This window comes from Mytilus californianus, unplaced genomic scaffold (assembly GCF_021869535.1).
Source record: "Mytilus californianus isolate M0D057914Y unplaced genomic scaffold, xbMytCali1.0.p SCAF_5, whole genome shotgun sequence".
In the NCBI taxonomy this organism is placed as follows: Eukaryota; Metazoa; Mollusca; class Bivalvia; order Mytilida; family Mytilidae; genus Mytilus; species Mytilus californianus.
Genome location: NW_026262701.1, coordinates 64366541 through 64381466, shown reverse-complemented (window position 1 = coordinate 64381466; position 14926 = coordinate 64366541). Strand labels below are relative to the sequence as shown.

At 35.9% G+C, this 14926-nt stretch overlaps 2 protein-coding genes and 1 long non-coding RNA gene across 3 annotated transcripts in view; 2 read left to right on the top strand and 1 right to left on the bottom strand.

The window, feature by feature from the left end:
* The window catches only part of LOC127701233 (importin-4-like), a 997117-nt gene that overhangs the window by 917318 nt on the left and 64873 nt on the right, over positions 1-14926 (top strand). The gene's annotated exons all lie outside the window — the stretch shown is intronic.
* Positions 1-14926, top strand: part of LOC127701235 (GPI transamidase component PIG-T-like) — a 242162-nt gene that overhangs the window by 225322 nt on the left and 1914 nt on the right. The window contains exon 9 of the mRNA XM_052205060.1: positions 14236-14479. Coding sequence (XP_052061020.1) covers positions 14236-14479 — 244 coding nt within the window. The remainder of the gene's footprint in view (positions 1-14235; positions 14480-14926) is intronic.
* On the bottom strand, positions 1380-3650 carry LOC127701254 (uncharacterized). The gene is made up of 2 exons (XR_007981957.1): positions 3521-3650; positions 1380-1548 (listed from the first exon to the last, which is right to left on the bottom strand). It is a non-coding gene; the product is annotated as an uncharacterized LOC127701254 (long non-coding RNA).

Sequence of the window (14926 nt, the reverse complement as noted above, 5' to 3'; positions counted from 1 at the left end):
CAAAAATTTCAAATTGCACCAAACTTGAAGAAACTTCACAGAAATGTTAACTGTCATGTGCAGAACTGATGTATGATTTTGGAATTTTCAAAATGGCCGCCGTTACCATGGAAAAAGGGCGAACGTTAAACATTGACCCTATGGGAAAACACATTAAAGCTGCATTTTCTTAAAGAATATAATGTTAAACCCAATCAAACTTTATCGTTAAGTTACATGTAATGGGTCAAAGGGGTATCTGTCTTTGGAATTTTAAAAATGGCTGCAGTTTAGTGGCAATATGGACTGGGTGCCATCCGCTATTGCTTGCAATTGCAAATCTAGTTATGTCACCCGATCGACAATGTCGGGTGACATATTGCTTTTCCTCTGTTTCTTTTTCCCTATTATTATTATGGCACCCTCAACAGAGTTGGGGTGACATATTGTTATTCTACGTTTCTTTTTTATATGGCACCCTCAACGGAGTTGGGGTGACATATTGTTATTCTACGTTTCTTTTTTTTTTTCTTATTCTTCTTCCACACATTTTGTCGGTCGTGTTTCTCTGAATTTATTGGACCAATGTTGATGGATCTTTACTATAATGAGGACCCATGTAAAGTTGTGCACCTTGGTATGGAATGGTTCAATATGGCCGCCGTTTCCATGGAAACAGCAAAAATGCGAAAAAAATCAAAGTGTCCCAAATGGAAAGAAACTTCACAGAAATGGTAACTGGCATGTGCTGATTTGCAGTTTGACTTAGGAATTTTCAAAATGGCCGCCGTTACCATGGAAACTGCAAAAATGTCAAAAATTTCAAAATGCTCAAAACTTATTGAAACTTTACAAAAATGTTAATCAGCATGTGTAGATGCACTCTTTGACTTTGGAATTTTCAAAATGGCTGCCGTTACCCTGGCAATGGGGGAAGGGTGCCATCCATTATTGCTAGCAATTACAAATCCAGTTATGTCACCCAATCGACAATGTCGGGTGACATATTGCTTTTCCTCTGTTTCTTTTTCCCTATTATTATGTCACCCGATCGACAATGTCGGGTGACATATTGCTTTTCCTCTGTTTCTTTTTCCCTATTATTATTATTATTTTTCTTAATTAAAAATTAAAATGCTGCAAACTGAATGAAACTTTACAGAAATGGTAACTGGCATAGGCTGAGTTGCATTTTGAAGTTGGAATTTTCAAAATGGCCCCTGTAACCATGGAAACAGCAAAAATGTCCCAAATTTCAAAATGCTCCAAACTTAATGAAACTTTACAAAAAGGATAATTTGCATGTGTAGATGCACTCTTTGACTTTGGAATTTTCTAAATGGCTGCCACTCACCTGGCAAGGGGGGAAGGGTGCCATCCGCTATTGCTTGCAATTGCAAATCTAGTTATGGCACCCTCAACGGAGTTGGGGTGACATACTGTTATTCTACGTTTCTTTTTTTTCTTATTTTTCTTCCACACATTTTGTCCGCGCGAGTTCTTGGAATCCAATGGACCAATGTTGATGGAACTCTACTATAATGAGGACCCCCATGTAAAGTTGTGCACCTTGCTATGGAATGGTAAAAAATGGCCGCCGTTTCCATGGAAACAGCAAAAATGCGAAAAAAATCAATGTGTTCCAAACTGGAAGAAACTCCACAGAAATGTTAACTGGCATGTGCTGATTTGCAGTTTGACTTTGGAATTTTCAAAATGGCTGCCGTTACCATGGAAACAGCTAAAATATCAAAAATTCTAACTCTTTCGTTATAAGACCCAACTGGATGAAACTTTATGAAAATATTACCCAGTATGCTAAGATGTCAAGACAATATTTGGATAGTCCAAAATGGCCGCCGTTGTCATGGAAACATGGGGCAAGTTTTACATTGACCCTATGGGAAAATGCATAAAATCAGCATTTTCTTAAAGAGTATTTCACCAAAGTCAATGAAACTGTATTGATATATAACATGACATGTGGCAATGTCATGTCTGCTTTTCGAATTTTGGAATTATCCACTGTAACCATGGAAACAGCAAAAATGTCCAAAATTTCAAAAAAAATCAAAATGCTGCAAACTGGATGAAACTTTACAGAAATGGTAACTGGCATAGGCAGAGTTGCATTTTGCAGCTGGAATTTTTAAAATGGCCGTCGTAACCATGGAAACAGCCAAAATGTCAAAAATTTCAAAATGCTCCAAACTTAATGAAACTTTATAAAAATGATAATTTGCATGTGTAGATGCACTCTTTGACTTTGGAATTTGCTAAATGGCTGCCACTCACCTGGCAATGGGTGAAGGGTGCCATCCGCTATTGCTTGCAATGGCAAATCTAGTTGTTGTCGAGCCTGCGACTTTTGTCGCAGAAATCTCGACATAGGGATAGTGATCCGGCGGCGGCGACGGCGTTAACTAACTTCTTAAAAGCTTTATATTTTAGAAGGTGGAAGACCTGGATGCTTCATACTTTGTTTATGGATGCCTCATGTTACGAAGTTTCCGTCAGTCACATGTCCAATGTCCTTGACCTCATTTTCATGGTTCAGTGACTACTTGAAAAAAAAAGTTAACATTTTTTGTAATGTTAAATTCTCTCTTATTATAAATAGTAGGATAACTATATTTGGTATGTGCGTACCTGACAAGGTACCCATGCCCGTCAGACAGTTTTCACTTGACCTCCACCTCATTTCATGGATCAGTGAACAAGGTTAAGTTTTGGTGGTCAAGTCCATATCTCAGATACTATAAGCAATAGGTCAAGTATATTCGGTTTATGGAAGGACTGTAAGGTGTACATGTCTAACTGGCAGGTGTCATCTGACCTTGACCTCATTTTCATGGTTCAGTGGTTATAGTTAAGTTTTTGTGTTTTGGTCTGTTTTTCTTATACTGTATGCAATAGGTCTACTATATTTGGTGTATGGAATGATTGTAAGGTGTACATGTCTAGCTGGCAGGTGTCATTTGACCTTGACCTCATTTTCATGGTTCAGTGGTTATAGTTAAGATTTTGAGTTTTTGACTTTTTTTTCTAATACTATATGCAATAGATCAACTATATTTGGTTTATGGAAATATTTTATGATCTATAGTTCAGTCGCGCAGGTTTTATTTGACCTTGACCTCATTTTCACAGTTCATTGCTCAGTGTTAAGTTTTTGTGTTTTGGTCTGTTTTTCTTAAACTATAAGCAATAGGTCAACTATATTTGTTGTATGGAAGAATTGTTAGCTGTACATGCCTGCCTGGCATGGTTCATCTGACCTTGACCTCATTTTCATGGTTCATTGGTCAATGTTTAGTTTTCTTGGTTAATGTTAAGTTTATGTGACAGTTGTAATAAAGCTTTATATTTAGGACTATCAACATAATATCAATGATTAGTAAAGAAGGCGAGACATTTCAGCGTGTGCACTCTTGTTATTATTTTTCTTCCACACATTTTTGTCCGCGCGAGTTCTTGGAATCCAATGGACCAATGTTCATGGAACTCTACTACAATGAGGTCCCCATATAAAGTCGTGCACCTTGCTATGGAATGGTAAAAAATGGCAGCCGTTTCCATGGAAACTACTCAAACAAGAAAAAATCTAGTTTTTGGTTTTGGTGAATTATTACGATATGCTTAATTTTAGAATCATTATATTTTAATACAATGTAGGTGCTCACTATATACTGGTTTTGGTATGATTTTGGCAATCAATGGAACAACTATGTTGCCATGGAAACTACACCAAAAATTTCAAAAATATCAAAATGCTTCAAATTTAATGAAATTTCATAGTAACGATGAGCAACATTGGTAGATGTGAAATTTGGCGTTGGAATTTCGAAAATGTCTGCCGTTACCATGGAAACAATGCAAAAAGGTCAAAATGCTCCAAAAACTTAAGGGTTTGGTGAATAATATGGGTATGCTATAACTTGAAATCATCAAATTTTTATACAATGTAGTTGTCCACTATATACAAGATTTGGATAATTTTCACAATCATTAGAACTACTATGTTACCATGGATACAGCAGCATAATTTTCAAAATTTTCAGAATGCTTCAAACTTAATGAAACTTCACAATAATGTTGACTGGCAGGTGTAGAAGTGGTAATTGGTGTTGGAATTTCTAAAATGGCTGCCGTTGTCATGGAAACTGGGGGCAAGTTTAACATTGACCCTATGGGAAAATGCATAAAATCAGCAATTTCTTAAAGAGTATTTCACCAAAGTGAATGAAACTGTATTGATATATAACATGACACGTGGCAATGAGATGTCTGCTTTTAGGATTTTGGAATTGTCCACTGTAACCATGGATACAGCAAAAATGTCCAAAGTTTCAAAAAATTCAAAGTGTTCCACAGGAATGGTAACTGGCATGTGCTGATTTGCAGTTTGACTTCGAAATTTTCAAAATGGCTGCCGTTACCATGGAAACAGCTAAAATATCAAAAAAACTCTTTCGTTATAAGACCCAACTGGATGAAACTTTATGAAAATGTTACCCAGTATGCTAAGATGTCAAGACAATATTTGGATAGTCCAAAATGGCTGCCCTTGTCATGGAAACTGGGGTGCAGGTTTTACATTGACCCTATGGGAAAATGCATAAAATCAGCATTTTCTTAAAGAGTTTTTCACCAAAGTCAATGAAACTGTATTGATATATAACATGACATGTGGCAATGAGATGTCTGCTTCTAGAATTTTGGAATTATCCACTGTAACCATGGAAACAGCAAAAATATCCAAAATTTCCAAAAAAATCAAAATGCTGCAAACTGGATGAAACTTTACAGGAATGGTAACTGGCATGGGCAAAGTTGCGTTTTGAAGTTGGAATTTTTAAAATGGCCACCGTAACCATGGAAACAGCAAAAATGTCCAAAATTTCAAAATGCTCCAAACTTAATGAAACTTTACAAAAATGATAATTTGCATGTGTAGATGCACTCTTTGACTGGAATTTTCTAAATGGATGCCCCTCGCCTGGCAATGGGGGAGGGGGCCATCCGCTATTGCTTGCAATGGCAAATCTAGTTCTTATTATTTTTCTTGCACAAATTTTGTCCGCGCGAGTTCTTGGAATCCAATGGACCAATGTTGATGGAACTCTAATATAATGAGGACCCCCATGTAAAGTTGTGCACCTTGCTATGGAATGGTAAAAAATGGCCGCCGTTTCCATGGAAACAGCAAAAATGCGTAAAAAATCAAAGTGTTCCAAACTGGAAGAAACTCCACAGGAATGGTAACTGGCATGTGCTGATTTGCAGTTTGACTTCGGAATTTTCAATATGGCTGCCGTTACCATGAAAACAGCTAAAATATAAAAAATTCTTACTCTTCCTTTATAAGACTCAACTGGATGAAACTTAATGAAAATGTTACCCAGTATGCCAAGATGCCAAGACAATATTTGGATACTCCAAAATGGCCGCCGTTGTCATGGAAACATGGGGCAAGTTTAACATTGACCCTATGGGAAAATGCATAGAATCAGCATTTTCTTAAAGAGTATTTCACCAAAGTCAATGAAACTGTATTGATATATAACATGACATGTGGCAATGAGATGTCTGCTTTTAGAATTTTGGAATTATCCATTGTAACCATGGCTGCAGCATAAATGTCCAAAATTTAAAAAAAAATCAAAATGCTGCAAACTGGATGAAACTTTACAGAAATGGTAACTGGCATAGGCAGAGTTGCATTTTGAAGTTGGAATTTTCAAAATGGCCGCCGTAACCATGGAAACATCAAAAATGTCCAAAATTTCAAAATGCTCCACACTTAATGAAACTTTACAAAAAGGATAATTTGCATGTGTAGATGCACTCTTTGACTTTGGAATTTTCTAAATGGCTGTCACTCACCTGGCAAATATTGCTTGCAATTGCAAATCTAGTTATTATTATTATTATTCCACCTTTTTTTGTTCGCCCATTTTCTCACAGATTAATGGACCAATTCTATTGAATGGGTACCACAATGAGGACCACCAACTCTAGTTATGCACGACACCTTTGGAATTTTTTAAATTGCCGCCGTTACCATAGAAACAGAAAAAAGGTGAAAAAATAAAAATTTAGGGTTTAGTGATTTATTTGGGTATGCTTAAACTTAAAATCATTAAATTTTAATACAATGTAGTTGTCCACTATATACAGATTTTGGATGATTTTGACAATGATCGGAACTACTATGTTGCCATGGAAACTGCAGCAAAAAAATCAAAAATTTCAGAATGCTTCAAACTTGATGAAACTTCACAGTAATGATGAGCAACATTTGTAAATGTGGTATTTGGCGTTGGAATTTCAAAAATGGCTGCCGTTACCAAGGAAACAATATAAAAAAGGTCAAAATGCTCTAAAAACCCTTCTAAAAACCTTTAAGTAGCATTTCCTCTCTTAATATGGTTAAACTCAGTGAAACTTTAATGGTATGTTCCCTCTCATGTACCAATGGGGTGCCTGTCATTAAAATTTTGGAATTGGTCACCATTACCATGGAAACAGCAAAAATGTCCAAAATTTCAAAATGCTCCAAAGTTACTGAAACTTATTATGTATATTGACTGGCAACTGTAGATGAGACTTTTGACTTTGGAATTTCCAAAATGGCCGCCGTTGCCATGGAAACATCAAAAATGTCCAAAATTTCAAAATGCTCCACACTTAATGAAACTTTACAAAAAGGATAATTTGCATGTGTAGATGCACTCTTTGACTTTGGAATTTTCTAAATGGCTGTCACTCACCTGGCAAATATTGCTTGCAATTGCAAATCTAGTTATTTTTATTATTATTCCACCTTTTTTTGTTCGCCCATTTTCTCACAGATTAATGGACCAATTCTATTGAATGGGTACCACAATGAGGACCACCAACTCTAGTTATGCACGACACCTTTGGAATTTTTTAAATTGCCGCCGTTACCATAGAAACAGAAAAAAGGTGAAAAAATAAAAATTTAGGGTTTAGTGATTTATTTGGGTATGCTTAAACTTAAAATCATTAAATTTTAATACAATGTAGTTGTCCACTATATACAGATTTTGGATGATTTTGACAATGATCGGAACTACTATGTTGCCATGGAAACTGCAGCAAAAAAATCAAAAATTTCAGAATGCTTCAAACTTGATGAAACTTCACAGTAATGATGAGCAACATTTGTTAATATGGTATTTGGCGTTGGAATTTCAAAAATGGCTGCCGTTACCAAGGAAACAATATAAAAAAGGTCAAAATGCTCTAAAAACCCTTCTAAAAACCTTTTAAGTAGCATTTCCTCTCTTAATATGGTTAAACTCAGTGAAACTTTAATGGTATGTTCCCTCTCATGTACCAATGGGGTGCCTGTCATTAAAATTTTGGAATTGGTCACCGTTACCATGGAAACAGCAAAAATGTCCAAAATTTCAAAATGCTCCAAAGTTACTGAAACTTATTATGTATATTGACTGGCAACTGTAGATGAGACTTTTGACTTTGGAATTTCCAAAATGGCCGCCGTTGCCATGGAAACAGCAAATATGTGTAAAATTTCAAAAAGCTCCAAATGTTCTGAAAATTTACAGAAAAATGTATAGCCAAGCAAATATGTGCATTCACTGTTTGAAATTTTTGAAATGGCTGCCGCTTAGTGGCAATGGGGGAAGGGTGACATCCGCTATTGCTTGCAATAGCAATTCTAGTTATTATTATTATTCCACCTTTTTTGTCCTAGAGATTTCTCATAGATTAGTGGACCAATCATTATGAATGGGTACCATAATGAGGACCACCGTCTCTAGTTATGCAGGACACCTTTGGAATTTTTTAAATGGCCACCGTTTCCATGGAAACCGCAACAAGGTGAAAAATTTTCAAAGAGCCAATTCTTTTATTATTAGACCAAACCAAATGAAACTTTATGGAAATGTTGCCTGGTATGTGTGGAAGCACCGACTATATTTAGAAATTCTAAAATGGCTGCCATTGCCATGGAAACTGGGCAAAAGTTTAACATTGACCCTATGGGAAAACATATTAGAAGGAGCATTTTCTTAAAGAATATATGATTAAACCAAATGAAACTGCAATCATTTGTAACATGTCATCAGTCAGTGTGGCATATGTCTTTGGAATTTTGGAATTAATCACCGTTACCATGGAAACAGCAAAAATTTCAAAAATTTCAAAAATGCTCCAAATTTAATGAAACTTAATATCAATGTTAACTGGCAAGTATAGATGAGACTTTCCACTTTGGAATTTCCAAAATGGCCGCCGTTGCCATGGAAACATCAAAAATTTCAAAAATTTCAAAAAGCTCTTTATGTTCTGAAAATTTGCAGAAAGGTGTATAGCAATGCATATATGTGCATCCACTGTTTAAAATTTTCGAAATGGCTGCCGCTCAGTGGCAATGGGGGAAGGGTGACATCCGCTATTGCTTGCAATAGCAATTCTAGTTATTAAGTCTCCCAAACGAAGTTTGGGAAGACTTATTGTTTTTGCTCAGTTATTATTATTATTCTTCTTCTTCTTCTTCTTCTTCTTCTTCTTCTTCTTCTTCCGCCGCTTTTAAATTTGAACTTGTCCGCACCCGTTCTCCAAAACCGCTTGTCAGATTAACTTAGGGTTTCACAATATGTTAGACTAACATGTCTAGTGGTGCAATCAGGGTTTTGTTTGTGCAATGGGGTTTATAAAGGGGTACTTTGAGGGGCAAAAAGAAAAGAGGGTTTTACTATAGAACCCTATGGGATTTTATTTTTTTAAATTTTCAAATGATTATAAATTGAAAACCGTTTGTGATAGACACAATCTTTTTAATTGAAAATGTTCCAAATGATAAAGCCCATTAAATGAAATACAGGGTTAGCCCCCAGGGGTCACCCCCACCCCCTGCCATTTAAGAAAGTTCTAATACCTTGTAAGTGGTAAAGATCCCCACCCTTAAACCATATATATTCCGGTTTGTCATGCTAAGATGGTTTGAATGATATACAGGGTTAGTCCCCAGGGGTCATCCCGACCCCCTGCCATTTGAGAAAGTTCTTATATCTTGTAAATGGTCGAGATCCCCACCCCTAAACCATATATATTCTGGTTTGTCATGATAAAGCACATCAAATGTAATACAGGGTTAGTCCCCAGGGGTCACCCCCACCCCCTGCCATTTAAGAAAGTTCTAATATCTTCTAAGTGGTCAAGATCCCCACCCCTAAACCATATATATTCTGGTTTGTCATGCTAAGATGGTTTGAATGATATACAGGGTTAGTCCCCAGGGGTCATCCCGACCCCCTGCCATTTGAGAAAGTTCTAATATCTTGTAAATGGTCGAGATCCCCACCCCTAAACCATATATATTCTGGTTTGTCATGATAAAGCACATCAAATGAAATACAGGGTTAGTCCCCAGGGGTCACCCCCACCCCCTGCCATTTAAGAAAGTTCTAATATCTTGTAAGTGGTCAAGATCCCCACCCCTAAACCATATATATTCTGGTTTGTCATGCTAAGATGGTTTGAATGATATACAGGGTTAGTCCCCAGGGGTCATCCCGACCCCCTGCCATTTGAGAAAGTTCTAATATCTTGTAAATGGTTGAGATCCCCACCCCTAAACCATATATATTCTGGTTTGTCATGATAAAGCACATCAAATGTTATACAGGGTTAGTCCCCAGGGGTCACCCCCACCCCCTGCCATTTAAGAAAGTTCTAATATCTTGTAAGTGGTCAAGATCCCCACCCCTAAACCATATATATTCTGGTTTGTCATGATAAAGCACATCAAATGAAATACAGGGTTAGTCCCCAGGGGTCACCCCCAGCCCCTGCCATTTAAGAAAGTTTTAATATCTTGTAAGTGGTCAAGATCCCCACCCCTAAACCATATATATTCTGGTTTGTCATGCTAAGATGGTTTGAATGATATACAGGGTTAGTCCCCAGGGGTCATCCCGACCCCCTGCCATTTGAGAAAGTTCTAATATCTTGTAAATGGTCGAGATCCCCACCCCTAAACCATATATATATTCTGGTTTGTCATGAAGCACATCAAATGAAATACAGGGTTAGTCCCCAGGGGTCACCCCCACCCCCTGCCATTTAAGAAAGTTCTAATATCTTCTAAGTGGTCAAGATCCCCACCCCTAAACCATATATATTCTGGTTTGTCATGCGGAGATGGTTTGAATGATATACAGGGTTAGTCCCCAGGGGTTCCCCCCACCCCCAATGTTCTAATATCTTGTAAATGGTTGAGATCCCCACCCCTAAACCATATATATTCCTGTTTGTCATGTAATGAACATTTGAATGACGTATAGTGCCAGTCCCCAGGGGCTCTTCCCCACCCCCAATGTTCTAGTATCTTGTAAATGGTCAAGATCCCCACCCCTAAACCATATATATTCTGGTTTGTCATGCCAAGATGATTTGAATGATATACAAGGTTAGTCCCCAGGCATCACTAATGCATATAACTTTACTGGACCAAACCAATTTTCACTGGACGTTGCCCAATGTCAGGCGACCCTGGGAATTAGGAATTATGGGAGTTTCGTTTGGGAGACTTCGTAACAGCATCCTGTTACAATCATTTCTTGTTATTATTTTTCTTCCACCTAATTTTGTCCGCCAGTTTTCTCAGAGCCAAAGGAACCAATCTAAATGATGGTGCACTATAACAAGGAACCCTGACTTTCGAGTTGCAGTGCAACTTTGGAACTAAAAAATGGCTGCCGTTACCATGGGAACCGAAAAAAGATGAAAAAATAAAATTATAGGGTTTGGTGAATTATTTGGGTATGCTTTGACTTAAAATCATCAAATTTAAATACAATGTAGGTGACTACTATATTCTGGTTTTGGATGATTTTGGCAATCGTCGGAACTACTATGTTGCCATGGAAACCACCAAAAATTTCAAAGATATCAAAATGATCCAAAAATGATTGTTACAAAGGAGTACGTGTCAGTCTGGCAGGTTTCATCTGACCTTGACCTCATTTTCATGGTTCATGGTTTTTGTGTTTTGGTCTGTTTTTCAAATACTATAAGAAGTAGGTCAACCATATTTGGTGTATGGAATGATTGTAAAGTGTACATGTCTGTCTGGCAGGTAAAATCCAACCTTGACCTCATTTTCATGGTTCATTGGTCAATGTTAAGTTTTAGTGTTTTGGTCTGTTTTTTTCAAATACTATAAACAGTAGGTCAACTATATTTGGTGTAGGGAATGATTGTAAGGTGGACATGTCTGTCTGGCAGGTATAATTTGACCATGGCCTCAATTTCATGGTTCATTGGTCAATGTTAAGTTTTTGTGTTTTGGTCTGTTTTTCAATTACCATAAGCAGTAGGTCAACTATATTTGGTATATTGAATGATAATAGTAAGGTATACGTGTCTGTCTGAGAGGATTATCTGACCTTGATCTCATTGCCATGGATATTTAGAAATGTTAAGTATATGTGATACTTGTAGTAAAACCTTTATCTTTAAGACTTTCTACGTAAAATCAATGGTCAGTAAAGCAAGCAAGACATTTCAGCGTGTGCACTCTTGTTTCAACCATATGTTCAACTTTTATCAAACTTGGTTTGTTAATACCCCTTGAAATGAGAAACACCTGTATTGATTTTATGGTCAATAGGTCAAGGTCACACAAGCTACTGATAGACAGAAATTTGGGTTTCTGTATGTTATCTCTAAAATTAAACAGACACCAAAACAAAAGAAATAGTACACTGTAGTCTTTTTCTTCTACTACAAACCCATAAAGATCGCAACTCTGCTTATATGTTGCTCCTGGAATTCTTACTTGAATCCATGATCTCTTTTATGTTAAATTCACTGATAATCATATTTAGGAACGTGACATGGCAAATAACTGTAATGACACATATCTTAAACGAATGAAGAAGGAAAACAACAGATTTAAAATAAATGTATTTTGATGAATATAAAATGGCAAATTGAATTGTGAACAGATTATTTTAGTTCACTTGAAAGGGCTTAATGATTTTTATTTCAGACACTTGCAGGCAGATTTCTAAAGTCATAATGTTAAGGAAATTATTAAACCAATGCATGTATTTAAACTAAACTAAGTTCTCTGTGCACAATTTTTAACCCTGTGCGGCTTCCAACAGTTTCCCCCTTACAAAAACTTCAGAAATTTTCAACCAATGCTTTTCAAATTTTAATTTGTTGATATGGACTACAAAATGAAGGACAGGGTCAATATTGACGATTTTCAGTTTTACGGTTAAGGAGTTATGCTTTTTGATATACCGGTATTGGAAAATGGCACATTATGTTGTTTCCATTCAATAACTTATGAATCCTTCAACCAATGCTTTTCAAATTGTAATATGTTGTTAGTATTAACAAAATGGTGATCAAGTTCGATATTGATGATTTTCACCATTTAGGAGTTATGGTCCTTGATCTAATGAAAATTTACACCTTATGTGGTTTCCATGCAATAACTTAAGAACCACTAAACCATGTAAACCAATGCTTTTAAAATTTTAATATGTTGTTACTGATGACAAAATGGAGGTGAAGGAAGATATTGATACTTTTCACTTTGCCGTCCAGGAGTTATGGTTCTTGATAGATTTAGAAATGGCACCTCATGTTGTTTCTGTGCAATTACTTTTGAAAAGTAGAACCTATGCTCTTAAAATTTTAATATTTTTATACTGATGATATTATTGAGGTAAAATTCGATATTGACTATAAATATTTTTACCTTTACCTTTCAGGAGTAATGGTCCTTGATCTATTGAGAAATGGCACTTTATGTCTTTTCCATGCAATTACTTATGAACCACTTGACCACTGCTTTTAAAATTTTATTATGGTGTTACTGATGACGAAATGGTTGTCAAGTTTAATATTGAAGATTTTCATTTTTTGCCATCCAAGAGCTATGGTTCTTAATAGATTAGAAAATGGCACTTTATATCATTTCCATGCAACTACTTATGAACTGTTCAACCAATGCTCTAAAAATTTTATATACAGTTACTGATGTCAAAATGGAGGTCAAGTTCCATATTGACCATATTCTTTTTTGCTGTTCAGGAGTTATGGTCCTTGATAGATTGGAAAATAGGCATAGAATGTTGCAAGTCAAAAATGCCTGAAAGAGCCTTTCAAAATACAGAAAACCTGGTTTGCTGTCAATTTGACAGCTCATTCCTTGTTTACATAGATTTATTACGAATGCATAACATATAATCGACAAAAAATATTTCATTCAGTTAAAACGTCTCCTGCTAATTAAGTTTCATGTTTTATTGCTGAAGTTTACCTTATGTGACCGTAATAAACAATATACACAGGATCATGGAACACATGAAAAATAAGTGAGATCATAAACATGCAAAAAAAAAATTTTAATTTTCCATGCGTCTCTATTTGTTAATTAAACTTTGTCATAACACAGTGGCGGATCCAGGGGGGTTTGGGGTTGGAACAATCAATGCTTTTGAAGGGGGACATATGGTTGGAACCCCCCATTTAAAAATGGCTGGATCCGCCCCTGTAACAGTTATTAAATGATTTGGTGTATTAAAAATTTTCTTTCAAGATCATTTAACACTATCTAACGTTTCTTTACCTTTTCTTTCATCATGGTTTTTTCCCTCGCACTTGTACTGTGTGGTTGCCAAAGTACTCACTAGAGGTCTCGTGGTTAAGGTCACTGCATACAGAAAAGCTATAGGCAGGTTAGGGTATGGGAAGACAACAATTCAATAGCAGTACATTTCTGAAGATTTTGATAAGATGAAGAGTTTTCTTTTTATAGAAATATTTATTGTAAAACTTAGCAATTCAAGTAAAATGTATATATAAAACACTTTAAACTTTTTTTTTAATATGAAATATCATTTGACTCTGGAACATAATATATCATCAGTATACTGTAAATTCAGAAATTATTGCGGGCATTTATTATTGCGATTTTTTGCAGAATAGACAAAAATGCGAGATTAATTATTGCGATTTGTGGAAAAGCTGCATTCAGATATATCTGTCAGATATATCTGTCAGATATAAGAATGCGAGTTCTTATTATTGCGATTCTCACATTATTAGCAATAATATAAACCTTGCAATAATTTCTGAATTTACAGTACTCTTCCCAGTAGGACTCGAACAATTGACTAAAAATAGTAAAAATTTGTATTTCCTCAGATTAGGTTAGATGTTTTGCTTATTTTTTTACAGACAAAATACATTATATGCCTGGTAAAGACAGAAGTAGATCATATCATCTGGAAGTAGTATTTAGACTACGTGCAAATTCTGTAACTAAAATTAATGTGTTGTTTGAGAGGACATTTTTAAAATGGACAGAATATCCACCAGATGCCAATCATGGATTCCCTATAAACTCTGCTGTTATAACAACTGTATTACCAAAGGCAGATAATTATATTTCTGTACAGCCAAATGTTTCTATATTCCAAAGGTTTGTTGATTTATATTTATTGTACATTGGTTATAACAACACCATGCATTCCCACTGGCACATTTGTTAAATAAAGTTGTTGTTTACTGATACAAAGTTGAACAAGCTTGTTGGAATATCCTCTGCATCCAGGTTTGTAATCACAGTCATGTATGATATGAGAACCCTACTTATAAGAAATTCTGAATAGGCCACCTTTTCCTACAATTCATCAGTGACTTTTATTAGTCCCCTACTGACGAAGTCGAAGGGGACTTTAGGTTTGCACTCCATCCATCTGTCTGTCTGTCCGTCTGTCTGTCCTTCTGTCAGTCCGGCAAATCAGCTTTCCACACTTTTTTTCTTCATGCTTGAAGATATTGATTTGATATTTGGTATATTGTTTTATAATGACAAGTTACAGATTAAGTTCGAATTTTGTTCCGGTCTGATAATTTATCTTATGTT